The following is a 14326-nucleotide window of genomic DNA, read 5'->3' on the forward strand; positions in this document are numbered from 1 at the left end:
AAAAAAAAAAAAAAAGAAAGAAATTACATGTCTGAAATTTGCTTCAGATAATCCAGTGGTGGGGAGGGGTGATGAGTGGGATTATAGCTGCAACAAGAATGACCGTGAATTGGTAATTGTTAAAGTTGAGTGAAATATATACGGGGGCTTATTATAGTATTCCCTTTACTTTTATATTTGTGTGAAATTTCCCATAAGAAAAAAATTCTAAAGCACTCTGCGTACCACTTATATGTTTGACTTTATTATACTAGATTAGAATTTGAAAAACAAAAAACTCGGCTTAATATTCAACTCGAGTATTGCCGAAATCAGCTGAAGAAGAAACTAAGTAAGATCAACTCATTAAAAGAAACAATCCAGAAAGGTAGAGAAGACATTGATAATCTAAAGAAGGTAATTAATCATGGGTGACTGAAGTGCCTCTTCGTTGAAATTGGCTTCCTTCATTGAATAAACCTTTGTTGAACTTCTGAAGGATCCTGGGGAGGGGGTACGGATTTAAGAACTATTTTAAGTATTTGAAGTATATGGAAGGGGTGCCATGGATGACTCTGAGTTCTAACTTGTGTGATTGGTGAATCGTAGCAGCAGGTTAAGGAGAGAAATTTCTGGACCTGTGGAGTTGCCAACATGATGTCTAGATGGCAGTTTCCAGGAGGCCATTAAAAAGTATGTAGATAAAAGAATTCTAGGCTGGAGATTTAGATTTGGGAGTGGCTGGTTAATGAGAGTAAATTGAAACCAAATGAGAATAGTTGTGACTCCCCAGTAGATAGGCAGCTAGTGAAGAGGAGTGGAGCAGTGATGAGATTCTGGAAGGTAGTCAGTCACTTTAGGATGAAAGCCAGAGAGGTGATACAGAAACCCCAGGGTTTTAGGAAGGAGGAAGGAATGAAAACTGTCAAAAAGGTAAAGTCTGGAAAATGTCTCTTTATTGCCAGTTAGAGCTCATAACAGCAAGAACACTTTCACTGGACAATGGAAGTAGAAGTCAGATGGCAGTGAGCTGAGGAATTAATCCAAAATGAAGGATAAAGGAAGGTAGTGATTACCAGTTTCTAAAAAGAGTAGAATGAGAGTGGGCCACAACCTATGATGGAGCTTCAAGGTACAAGTAGCATACAGGATTAGAAGGTTTATCTTGGAATGACTGGTATGGTTTTATTGATTATAAAGTAACTTATTGACTGTATTAATATAAAAGATGATAAATCTACAGTGCAAACCCTCTCTGTTCAGGCTGAGGAAAACTGTCTTCAAATCGTGGATGAACTCATGGCAAAGCGGCAGCAGCTTAAAGATGTATTTGTCACCCAGAACTCCAACATTGAGAAAGTTCAAACTCAAATTGAAGAGGAACGAAGAAAATTTTTGGCTGTTGATAGGTAACTAAGAATTCATTCGGGCCGGGTATGGTGGTTCACACCTATATCCTAGCACTTGGGAGGCGGAGACAGGTGGATTGCCTGAGCTCACGGGTTTGAGAGGAGACTGAGCAAGAGAAAGACCCTGTCTCTACTAAAAATAGAAAAATCAGTTGCACATTGTGGTGGGTCCCTGTAGTCCAGCTACTCAGGAGGCTGAGGCAGGAAGATCAAGTTTGAGGTTGCTGTGAGCTATGACAATGCCACTATACTCTAGCCCAGGTGACAAGTGAGATTCTGTCTCAAAGAAAGAAATCAGTTTGAGGCTCGGCGCCAGTAGCTCAACCGGCTAAGGCGCCAGCCACATACACCTAAGGTGGCGGGTTCGAATCCCCAGCCTGGACCCGCCAAACAACAATGACGGCTGCAACCAAAAAATGGCCGGGCGTTGTGGCGGGCGCCTGTGGTCCCAGCTACTTGGGAGGCGGAGGCAGGAGACTCGCTTGAGCCCAGGAGTTGGAGGTTGCTGTGAGCTGTAATGCCACGGCACTCTGCCTAGGGGGACAGCTTGAGGCTCTGTCTCAAAAAAAAAAAAAAAAAAAAAAGAAATCAGTTTGAAATACCTACTCAGAGTTTTAAAAACGTGTATCATCAATTCGAAATCTATTATATGACGTTTTTTTAAATATGTGCCCTTTGTTGCTCTTGGTCCACGTCACACCTTTCAAACATTCTCATCTGGGGGAAAACCAAGAGAGGTGGTAGTTGTTGACAGCAAATAGTTCTTTTCAGTAGATGGAAACATGAGTGTGTTTAGTACCTTATCCTTAATCTCCTTGGAAACTGTTACCTTTCTGTTATACAGAGATTCCCTCCAGTCTGTGCTACAGAGCATAGAGGAGAGGGTAAGGGTAGAATCTGGAGCCATGCTGCCTGGTTTCATGTCCCAGCTCTGCTCCTTATATATCATACCTTAATTTCCACAGCAGTAATGCAGATAGTAGTAGGGTTAAAGTGAATTAATATTTATATGGCACTTAGAATAGTACCTGGCAAGACAAGCATGTATGTGTGCCATGCTTATCACACATACATGATGATGATGATGATGACGACACTTTGAATCACTGGCTTGTACCAAAATGACACTTTCTTGTCATGCATCATTTATATAACTATAAGTAATCAGACGATATGAGGTCTTTGTTTTTGCTCAGCCTCTTGGCATTTCACAATTTTCCTCACTGTCCAAAACTCATCAGTGTTTCCAGATAATAGGCACAAATTTGTCTAAGATTTTTGAGTGGATTTTTTTTACTCTTGTATTTAAAAAGAAATCTTTCCTCCTTTATATCCTTGAAAACTATGTAGTTCTTAATTTCTTCTTTCTTTTTTTGGGGGGGGGAGGGGGAGTCCTCATTCTAGGTGTGCTTTAAAATTCCATACCATTTCAACTAGTAAAACTCCAAAACTTCATCTTGAGGTAGAAGGCATTACATTAGTGGTGGTGGTAAACTTTAGATTATTAGATTGTAATGACTTTCTTGGCAAGACATGTCTGTTGCTAAGAGACTTTCTTTTGGTTTGAGGTTCTAAAATACAGAGCTTAAATTTGAGAGATAAATATGCAGCTTAAAAAATTGACAGATTTAAAAATAAAATAACCAGGAAGTACTATGTCTTTGCTAGTCCTGATTATAGCAATAATGTTTATTAGTGAAAAATGCTCCCTTAGATTAACTAATGACATTCATAGCCTTTCTTAGGAATGTTAACAATTTACATTAGCATCAGTGAGAGAACTGTAGAATTTATAGCACTCATTGGAAAAAAATAACTTTTTTTCATATAAGTTTATAACATGTAACATTTTTCTTTCTTGATACAATGTTATATAATGAGTAACTTTGTCCTCTCTGTGTATTTATAGAGAAGTGGGAAAGCTGCAAAAACAAGTTGTCACCATTCAGACATCTCTGGAACAGAAACGTTTGGAGAAGCATAACATGCTGCTTGATTGCAAAGTTCAAGATATTGAAATAATTTTTTTGCTGGGGTCACTGGATCAGATCATTGATGTAGAGGTATTCCAGCAAATTTTAAAATATGTACTGTTGGCTCAGCGCCTGTGGCTCAAGCGGCTAAGGCGCCAGCCACATACACCTAAGGTAAAGGGTTCAAATCCAGCCCGGGCCCACCAAACAACAATGACAGCTGCAACCAAAAAATAGCTGGGCATTGTGGTGGGTGCCTGTGGTCCCAGCTACTTGGGAGGCTGAAGCAGGAGACTCACTTGAGCCCAGGAGTTGGAGGTTGCTGTGAGCTGTGATGCCACAGCACTCTACCTAGGGGGACAGTCTTTGGGGCAGGGAAAACACCTTGTCTTTCTAAGAGGGAAAAAAGACAAAGTAACTATCATTCCAGAGGACTAGGCATTTCATGCAATTTTCATATCTCTTTATTAATCCATATTTCTTTAGGTCCACAGGATGAACCAGTGTTTCTTACCTATGTATTAGATACCTAAGAGAATTCAGAGAATTAAAGCTGTTGGAATTAAAACATTTTGCACAGTGAATCCCGGCAGAATGCAAATCACCTGCCAGCAGGAGCAGCTCCCTGCACTCTTTATAGGGATCCTGCTCTGCACCCTCACCAGCAACTGTGTTGAAGTTCTCAGAAGATTTAGTTGATAAATGTTGTATGTATTCATATTTTTCAGATGGGAACTGAAGCAGAAAGTACCCAGGCAACAATTGATATCTATGAAAAAGAAGAAGCCATTGAAATAGACTATAGTTCTCTACGAGAGGATTTGAAGGTAATTGAAAGATTTCTGTTATGACTAACTCACAATAGTATTGACTATTTAAATACTGCAGAATCATTTTTAGATGACAGAATGTAAATATTTTTAAGTAGATTTCCTAATGGTTTTTGAAGAAATATACAAAGGAAAAACTTCTGACATTAAATATGTCTCTTTTGGCTGGGCTCGGTGGCTCACACCTGTAATCCCAGCACTTGGGAGGCTGAGGTGGGTGCACTGCCTGAGCTCACAGGTTCAAGACTAGCGTGAGCAAGAGCAAGACCGAGACCTCATCTCTTAAAAAAAACAGCCGGGTGTAGTGGCAGGCACATGTATTCCCAGCTACTTAGGAGGCTGTGGCAAGAAAATTGCTTAAGCCCAAGAGTTTAAGGTTGCTATGAGCTGTGATGCCACAGTACTCTACCAAGGGGAAAAAAAAAAGTCTCTTCTACACCAAGCAGTTCTCCAATTTTTTAAACACCTATTAGGAATCCTATAATTCAATTGAATTCTATCTACCGGAAGTTAGCATCAGACCCCACAAGTTAAGACCCATCAGTCCCATTTACTGCCCACTCTTCAGATGCTAATCACAAGTCCAAGCCTCCTTGTAACTTCTGGCCAACTGGCTTTAAATTGGGAGTTCCCACAGCCCCCTGCTTGGATTTGATTATTTGCTAGAATGGCTCACAGAACTGAGGGGAATTCTTTATTTACATTCCCCAGTTTATTATAAAGGATATGACTCATGGAATAGCCAAATGGAAAAGATTCGTAGGGCCAGGTATGAAGAAGGGCTCTTGGACTCTCTCATACCATTTCAGGGTACCATTCTTCTTTGTGTGGCCACCAACTTGGATGTTCTTTAAACCTACTATTTAGGGATTTTAATGCAGGCTTCTTTACAAAGGCATGATTGATTAAATCATGGGCCATTGGTGATTGTATCTGATTTTCAGCCTCTCCCCAACCAACCCCAGAAGAGGGATGCTGAAAGTTCCCAGCCCCCAATCACATGGTTGGTTCCACTGGCAACCAGTCCCCATCCATTAAGAGCTCAGTAGCATAAACTCAGGTATGGTTGAAAGGGTCTTATGAATAACAAATGATGCTCCTCTCACCCCTACCATTCAAGACATTCCAGAAGTTTTAGGAGCTCTGTGCCAGGAACCAGGGACAAAAACCAAATAAAATGTATTACAATATCACAGTATCACAAAAGAGCAGTAAATAGGTTACTTTTTAAAGTGTTTATAGGAGCATTTTTAACAGTGTTCTGTAAAATACTAGTACCACAAAATTTCTAGCCAAAGAAGTGACAACCCAGGTTAAGTGAGAGAAAGATATCAATCCAGGGAGGTTTATTAAGCCAAAGTTTGAGGACAAAGCTGAGGAAGCATCAGTAACCTGTGCTATCTGAAAAGGGATTTTAGGAACTCAGTATTTAAGGGGAGGAGGCATCCAAAAAGAAAAAGGAGGAGAGGGGTGGACAGTGAGATAAATTGTTACATTCTTGTGAGACTTGAGTTAGTGTCTAGGAATATACATTTTATATTAGATAAGGTGGATGTTTGGAGAGAAAAAGGGAGAGAATGAAGCATCAATTACGCAGATGTCCCTAGGGGGAGAATGACGGATCTTCTCTTGTCTCTCTTCTCCACCTGGTAAGATAAACTTGTGATCAACATTATTAGTATGTAATCTGACAGACTTCAATTTTAGGAACTAGACTAAGCCTGCAGACCTAAAGTTATAATTGGCATGTCTTTGTTTGTGGGAGGTCAGCAAGGAATTTTCTTATGAATGATCTCTGGGGAGAGCCCTTTTTCCTTTGTGTGGCCTCTGGGATCTGTCTAACATTTAGTGTTAGCAGCAGCTCTTCCCCTGGAAGGGGGTGTTGGTGACTCAGCCTGCAGGCTTGACCTTGGAGGGGGAGGACTCAAGATTTGTATTTTCCTTTACAAAAGAAAATTCTCCGTGGTCAGCTACTTTTTGATAAAGTCTATTTTCATTTTGGAGATTCACAAGGAATGTTAAAGTCTCTGAGGAGTCCTACAATAAACAAAAGTAACCCACAACTCCAGCATCCTCGGTTCACCCTGTCAGTATCTCACGGTGCAGTCACCTTAGCCGGCACCCTCTCCCAGAATACCATGGGCGATGTTGTGCCAAACCCCTTACAGCTGCCAAGCATAGACCTCAGATACAACTTCAACTTAATTCAATTGAATTTAATTTGGTTCCTTTAATTGAGCACCTCTGGTTCTGTTTCTCAGTTGTCCTTGTATCTACATTTCTCTGTATGTTGGCTTCATTGAAGCTGCTTCTCTCCTGAGAATGAGGAGACTACTGCTGTTCCTGGCTTTCCAGCCACACAGCCATACCCTTCTGAGGAGAGAGGCTGCCTTTTGTAGTGCTCTAAAATTGAAGAACAGGGCAGCACCTATGGCTCAGTGAGTAGGGCGCCAGCCCTGTATACTGAGGGTGGCAGGTTCAAGCCCGGCCTTGGCCAAACTGCAGCAAAAAAATAGCTGGGTGTTGTGGCGGGCACCTATAGTCCCAGCTACTTGGGAGGCTGAGGCAAGAGAATCGTCTAGGCTCAGGAGCTGGATGTTGCTATAAGCTATGACGCCACGGCACTCTACCGAGAGTGACAAAGTGAGGCTCTGTTTCTAAATAAAATAAAATTGAAGAATGGTTTTTTCTATAAATTCCCAGCAACTGTCCCCTCATCACAGTGGCCTAAATGGGGTTGTTGATGGAAAAGAAGCCATACTCTGTAAAATAATTTGAAGAAGTTTACTTTCAGCCAAATTTGAGGACTAAGACCTGGAGCCACGCCCAAGAAACCTTGAGCAAGTGGACTCATGGTGGGGCTACAGTTTGTTTTTATACATTTCAGGGACACAGGAATTATAGGTAAAGTCATAAATCAGTATATGGAAAGCATACATTGGTTTGATCCAGAAAGATGGGATGTTTCAAATTGGGGGTCCATAGGTTATAGATGGGTTTAAAGATTCTTCAGTTGATAACTGGCTGAAATGATTAGGCTTTTTGTCTATTAGACCAGGAGTCAATGAAAAGGAATGCTTGAGTTAAGATAAGGGTCTGTTAATCAGAGACAAACTACCAACACTTGCCCAGATCCCAGTGGTTTGGTGTATATAGTGAGGAACTGCACGTCTATCTTGCATGGCCCTAGACCTGTTAAAGAGTCACACAGGGCATCTCTACAAAAGGGAGGGGGGCATGCTGAAGCATGTCTGATCTCCTCATGGCTAGTAGCTCAGTTTTAGGGGATCCCCTTGGCCAAGATGGGGTCCAGTCAGCTGCTGGAGGGGGAACCTTAAGATTTTATTTCAGTTCACAGGGTCACACGTTCATTTCTGAACCAGTAACTGTTTGGGGATGAGGATGGTGGATTTAGCTTTAGAGCAAGCATAAAGCAGGCCCACCCACTAAGGACATGGATCTGCATAGGCAAAGACATGTGCTGTGTTAGAAAGGAAAAAAAAACATCTGGGCGTGGTGGCTCACACCTGTAATTCTAGCATTCTGGGAGGCCAAGGGAGTAGATTGCCTCGACTCACATATTTCAAGACCAGCCTGAGCAAGAGGAAGACCCTGCCTCTACAAATAACCAGGCGTTGTGGCAGGCAACTGTAGTCCCAGCTACTTGGGAGGCTGAAGCAAAAGAATTACTTGAGCCCAAGAGTTTGAGGTTGCTGTGAGCTTTGATGCCACAAAACTCTACTGAGGGTGACAAAGTGAGACTCTGTCTCAAAAAAAAGAAAAAGGAAAAAACTAATGGAGGATGAGTATCCATAGCCACCACATCTTTTAGTTTCTTGTGTTTATTATTTTGTTAATTTGGTGGACTCTTGATTGTATTTGTAGCATCTTTTGGCAATCAAAAACCTTATCCATAGTCTTCTGTTTGCAGTTTTCTCCCTTTGCCTTTTTATATTTAGAAAGTACTTTCCCACCTCATTGCCAGTAAAAAATTATAAATATTTTTTCCTGTTTATAGTTTTGTTTTCATTTACCTGTTCAATTCATCTGAAATACATTTTAGTATATGGTATGAGGTAATATAGTGCCCAGGAGTTCCACAAAGACCACATTGCCAAACAAGCCAAATTTACAGCAGAGTCCTTTTATTGAAGAGCCAGCTGGTGACTGCCTCAGTGTCCCAATATGTGGTTTCTGAGAGAGCCCCAAGTGCTTAAGGAGTCAAGTTTTTAAGGCTTGGTCTGCATTCCGGTTGGCACATAGGCTATCCAGGTGCATTTGGGGGTGGTAGCAAGCAAGCATTATACAGAAGCAGAATTTTGCAGTTAGTTAGCCATATGTCATACATCTTTGTTTTAATGTTTTCCCATACATTTTAGCTTCAGTACTTTTCCTCCATGCATCTTTCAGTATTCTCTCCACCTGGCATTGTTTAAAGTCAGTCTGGGGATCATCAGTGTTTCCCAGGCCCAGGAGTTAGTCAAGCAAGAAGTTAGTGAGTACTTTCCCATCTATCTTGGGAATAAACCAGACTTAACTCCATTTTGTTGAGGGCTTGCAGCCCAGGAATTTGTCAGGAGTTAACTGGTATTTTTCTAGCCTAGACATAACAGTAAGAATCTGTTTTTGAAAAGGCACCCAGGTTAACCAGTTTACTCAGTAATATTTTAAAAATTCTCCCAATGAATTAAAATGTGACCTTTATCATACATTAATTAGTCCCCATCTTGGAAGTAAAAAAAAAAAAGTTTTCCTGGAAGAGCATGCCTGCAACACATTTTCTCTTTCCTTCTCACTCGAGTTAGTTCTGCTCATCATTCAGGTCTCAGACTGTTACCCCCTCTAGTTGGATTAGATCCCCTTATCTTCTCTGAAGTACCTATGCCTGCCCTGTTAGAAGTCTTTTTACCCTATTGTAAAAGCCAGTTTATACGGCTGACTTCCCTGTGAGCTCTTTAAAGGCAAAGACTAATTTCCAACATTGAATCCTCAGTATAATACATGGTAGATGATTGATATTTTTTAATAAGTAAATAAGGGTGATCATATGAATTATTGCTTTTTAGCCAGATTAAAAAGTCCTTAGTTGAAACATGTTGCAGGAGAATGAACAGCAAGTACAGTGCTGAAGCCAGAAGAGAGCATAGGCCACTCAGGAAGCTGCCGATGCTGCAGAGTAATGCACCTGCAGGCTCAGCCAGCGCCTGGGGAGAGCAGGTAGGGATGTGGAAGGAGCCTCTGGGGCTGACAGTGAAGACTGTCTGTCCCTCACCCTAGCAGCTGTTTTGTTTTGTTCTAAATTTCAAATTAATATGAGTGCACAAATTTTTAGGTTACATTGTTCTCACCTCTAGGGTAAAGTTCCAGTTGTAAAAGACCCCCTCACACAATCATGCTCCCACCTTCTTCTACACCCATACTAGACTGTATTTGTGTTTTATTGTTCATATGAGCATGTAACTGTTTATATATTGATTTCACATTAGTATGGAGTACATTGGATATTTATCTTTCCATTCTTGTGATACTTTAGTAAGAATGTATTTCACCTCTATCCAGGTAAATGTAAAAGATGTAAAGTCTCCATCTTTTTTTTTTAAGACAGAGTCTCAGTATGTCACTTTGGGTAGAGTGCCGTGACGTTACAGTTCACAGCAACCTTAAACTCCTGTGCTTAAGCAATTCTCTTGCCTCACCCTCCCAAGTAGCTGGGACTATTGGCTCCCACCACAAGGCCCGGCTGTTTTTTTGGTTGTAGTTGTCATTGTCATTTGGCAGGCCCAGGTTGGATTCGAAACCGCCAGCTCTGGTATATATGGCTGGCACCCTAGGCACTGAGCTGCAGTCACCAAGCCAGGATCTTTGAGGATTCTCCATACTTCTCTCCAAAAAAGCTGTATTAGTTTAAAGTCTTACCAGCAGTGTATAAGTGTTCCCTTTTCTCCACATCCACACCAACGTGTGTTTTTTTTGTTTTTTTTTTTTTTTTTGGTTTTTTTTGAGACAGAGCCTCAAGATGTCCCCCTGGGTAGAGTGCCATGGCATCACAGCTCACAACAACCTCCAACTCCTGGGCTCAAGCCAGTCTCCTGCCTCAGCCTCCCAAGTAGCTGGGACCACCCACCACAACGCCTGGCTATTTTTTGGTTGCAGCTGTCATTGTATTTTTGGCAGGCCCAGGCTGGATTTGAACCCACCACCTTAGGTGTATGTGGCTGGCGCCTTAGCTGCTTGAGCTACGGGCGCCAAGCCCAGCATGTGCATTTTGGGAATTTATGATATGAACTAATCTTGCTGAGCTACCTTACCCTAGCAGTTTGGATGTGATAGCATGCCAGTCAGTGTTGTTCTTTGCCCTCAATAGGTTCTACAGTCTGATAAAGAAGTCGAGGCCCAACTTAGCCTTTTATTGCAGCAAGTAGCATCCCAAGAAGATGTTCTGTTGAAGACAGCAGCCCCAAACCTGCGAGCACTGGAAAACTTAAAGACTGTCAGAGACAAGTTCCAAGAATCCACAGATGGTAAAATTGAATTGTTAACAAGATTATATTTGTGAGAGCTTTGATTTTTTTTAACACTTGGCAATCAGTCCCCCTCAGTTGTACTTTTTTGAATTATGTATTTTTCCTCTATTGTCTTATGTTTTAATACTACATCACTGCTCCCATTTTGAAAAGTATGCTACTTTAAAACAGACTTATTGACTGCCATGGGCGTCTCATACCTATGGCCTCAGCGCTTTGGGAGACTGAGGTAGAAAGATTGCTTGAGCCCAGAAATTTGAGACCAGCCTGGGCAAGAGCTTGTCCGTACAAAAAAAATTTAAAAATTAGCCAGGCATAGTGACACACACTGGTAGGTAGTACCAGATACTTGGGAGACTTAGATGGGAGGATTGAGCCCAAGAGTTTAAGGTTGCTATCAGCTACAATCATGCCACTACATTGCATCCTGGGCAACAGAGTAAAACCCTGTCTCAAAAACAAAACAATAGAACAGATTTATAGGTTGTTTTAGAAAATATATATATTTTTTCATGCCAGAAAAATAGACAGATTAAATATTCTGCCATAACTTTTCTTTTTTTTTTTCAGATAGGAGCCTTAAGCTGTCTCCCTGGGTAGAGTGCCATGACATCACAGCTCACAGCAACCTCCAACTCCTAGGCTCAAACAAGTCTCCTACTTCAGCCTCCTGAGTAGCTGGGACCACAGGCACCCGCCACAACACCCAGCTATTTTTTCGTTGCAGCCTTCATTGTTGTTTGGCAGGCCCAGGCTGGATTTGAACCCACCACCTTGAGTGTGTGTCGCTGGCGCCTTAGCCACTTGAGCCACAGGCACCAAGCCAACTTTTCAATATTATTTAGAAATGAGCCCTACTATAAAAAGAACTCATTTATTCTAAGAACAGTGCTCTTGAAGCTTGGCGCCTATAGCTCAAGCAGCTAAAGCACCAGCCATATACATCAGAACTGGCACGTTCCAATCCAGCCGGGGCCTGCCAAACGACGACAACTACAACCAAAAAGTAGCCGGGCGTTGTGGCAGGCACCTGTAGTCCCAGCTACTTGGGAAGCTGAGGCAAGAGAATTGCTTCAGCCCAAAAGTTGGAGGTTTCTGTGAGCTGTGATGCCAGGGCAACAGCTTCAGGCTATGTCTTAAAAAAAAAAAAACCAGTGCTCTAGGAGCTAATAATAGTTGAGGTATTTTGAAGGTAGATTTACTCAATACAATCAAATTCAAAATCTAATTTAAAAATTGTTCATGCTTTGAAGTTTAAATAAAAACTCTCTCAATGGTCTCTAAATAAAGAACATTGATTGATTCTCTTGTAGCTTTTGAGGCCAGCAGAAAGGAAGCCAGAATATGTAGGCAAGAGTTTGAACAGGTGAAAAAAAGGAGATACGATCTTTTCAGCCAGTGTTTTGAGCATGTCTCAATCTCAATTGATCAAATCTACAAGAAGCTCTGCAGAAACAACAGTGCCCAAGTATGTATGTTTCACTCCCAAATACTCGTGGTGATTTTATTATTGGTGTTTTCATTATTTTCTGGTGGGAAATAAATAACTATAGCCACATTATTTAAGTGACTCACTTATGGGGCAACGACAGGTTATGAAGATTGGTTATCTAATGACCTATTTTCTAGATCCCATTCATTCTGAATTGGCTAGCCTGAACAACTCTAAACCTCTCTATGCTTATTTTTTCATCTGAAAAATTAGTAGATCATTTCATTTGGTTTCCAAGTTCCCTTCAATTGTGAAATTCTGCTTTCTGGTACTAATTTAGTTTTATAGAATTGTGGGGCTCTTTGGTAAAGGACAAATAATGTTGAGGATCTTGGGAGGATTTGTCTGTGGTGTTGACCAGAGTAACAAAGTAGAGGGAAAGAATTCAAGTCAGGATTCAAATCCAGATATGATAGTCCCTTTGCCATAACCACCTCCATTCCATTATCAATATCCATAATTTAGGCTGAGTGTGGTGGTTCATGCCTGTAATCCTAACACTCTGGGAGGCTGAGGTGGGTGGATTGCTCTGAGCTCAGAGGTTTGAGACCAGCCCGAGCCAGAGTGAGACCCCCCCATCTCTACCGAAAAAAAAAGCCAGATATTGTGGCAGGCGCCAGTAGTCCCAGCTACTTGGGAGGCTTAGGCAAGAGATTCGCTTAAGCCCAAGAGTTGGAGGTTGTTGTGAGCTGTGATGCCACAGTACTCTACTGAGGGCAACATAGTGAAACTCTGTCTCAAAAAAAAAAATTGTTTTTTTAAAAAAAAAAAATCCCCAGTTTAATTATTTTCAGTAAAATAAGACTAAAATAAGTGTATTAACTCACAGAGAGTAGGATTAAGCTGGGCATAGTGGCTGATGGCTGTAATCCTAGTTACTCTGGGAGGCTGAGGAGGGTGGATTGATCTCAGGAGTTCCGCCTAAGCAAGAGTGAGATCCCGTCTCCACTAAGAATAGAAAAAAATAATCTGCTAGGCACCATGGCAGGAGCCTGTAGTCCTAGCTACTTGGGAGGCTAAGGCCAGAGAATCACTTGAGCCTAAGAGTTCAAGGTTGCTGTATGATGATGCCACACCATTCTACCCAGGGTGACAGAGCAAGGTCCTATATCCAAAAAAAAATTAAAAATAGGATTCATCCCAGTACCTAGCCCATAATGGGTTTTTAATAAGTGTTTGATGAATGGACCAGTGAGTGAATTGAACAAAGACTTTTCCTAGGCTCAGCAGCCATAGCACAGTGGTTACAGCACCAGCCACATACACTGAGGTTGATGGGTTCGAAATCAGCCTGGACCAGCTAAACAACAGTGACAACTGCAACAAAAAAATAACCAGGCGTTGTGGTGGGTGCCTGTGGTCCCAGCTACTCTGGAGGCTGAGGCAAGAGAATTGCTTAAGCCTAGGAGTTTGAAGTTGCTGTGAGCTGTGATGCCATTGCACTCTACTGAGGGTGACATAGTGGTGAGACTTTCTCTCAAAAATAAAAAAAAAAAAAGACTTTTTCTAAGACCATGGTATGCCTTGCTGAGGTTTGAGTAGCAATCTGGTGGAAAGGCCTGATCCTCAGGTGTGTCAGAACGCTTTCCTTTGCTCTCTACCCAGCTAGTTGTCTGTGATTACATGTAGAACTAAAATACATTATATACAGGCATTGGTATTTTTCCGTCAAAATTGAAGAAAACTGGGGCAACCAGAGGAAGCCAGGCATCTTCTCCCATGGCAGTCACTGGCAGAACAGATCTGGGACAGAAACACAGGCCCCCTGAGACTTCAACCCAGAGTAACTGATCACTAGGGTAGAACACAGACTGGCTGAAAACAAGACAGAGCCACTTAGCCCCATTACACCAAGCAGGTCCCCAGTGTCTTAGGACTTAGCACTGTATGGGTCCTTGGCAAAGCTGGTTAATCACTACTCCAGGAGCCCCCAACCCAACTTCACCTTATCTGCTCATCTAGCCCAACGGTGTAAAATAATGACAGAGCGGAATCAGCGGAAATACTCCGGTAACATGAATAACCAGAGGAGATCAACTCCCCCAGGGAACAATATGATGGACACAACTGAAGATCCCATTCATAAACAGATGGCTGAGATGTCAGAAATCAAATTCAG

General features: G+C 41.7%; 1 protein-coding gene across 1 annotated transcript in view; it reads left to right on the top strand.

Annotated features, from left to right (window-relative positions):
* Positions 1 to 14326, top strand: part of SMC1B (structural maintenance of chromosomes 1B) — a 78870-nt gene that overhangs the window by 49697 nt on the left and 14847 nt on the right. Inside the window, exons 16-21 of the mRNA XM_012814112.1 lie at positions 255 to 396; positions 1243 to 1388; positions 3298 to 3451; positions 4090 to 4188; positions 10556 to 10712; positions 12029 to 12183. Of these exons, the coding sequence (XP_012669566.1) occupies positions 255 to 396; positions 1243 to 1388; positions 3298 to 3451; positions 4090 to 4188; positions 10556 to 10712; positions 12029 to 12183 (853 nt within the window). The remainder of the gene's footprint in view (positions 1 to 254; positions 397 to 1242; positions 1389 to 3297; positions 3452 to 4089; positions 4189 to 10555; positions 10713 to 12028; positions 12184 to 14326) is intronic.

This window comes from Otolemur garnettii, unplaced genomic scaffold, assembly GCF_000181295.1.
Source record: "Otolemur garnettii isolate 467f Iridium unplaced genomic scaffold, OtoGar3 scaffold00007, whole genome shotgun sequence".
NCBI lineage: Eukaryota > Metazoa > Chordata > Mammalia > Primates > Galagidae > Otolemur > Otolemur garnettii.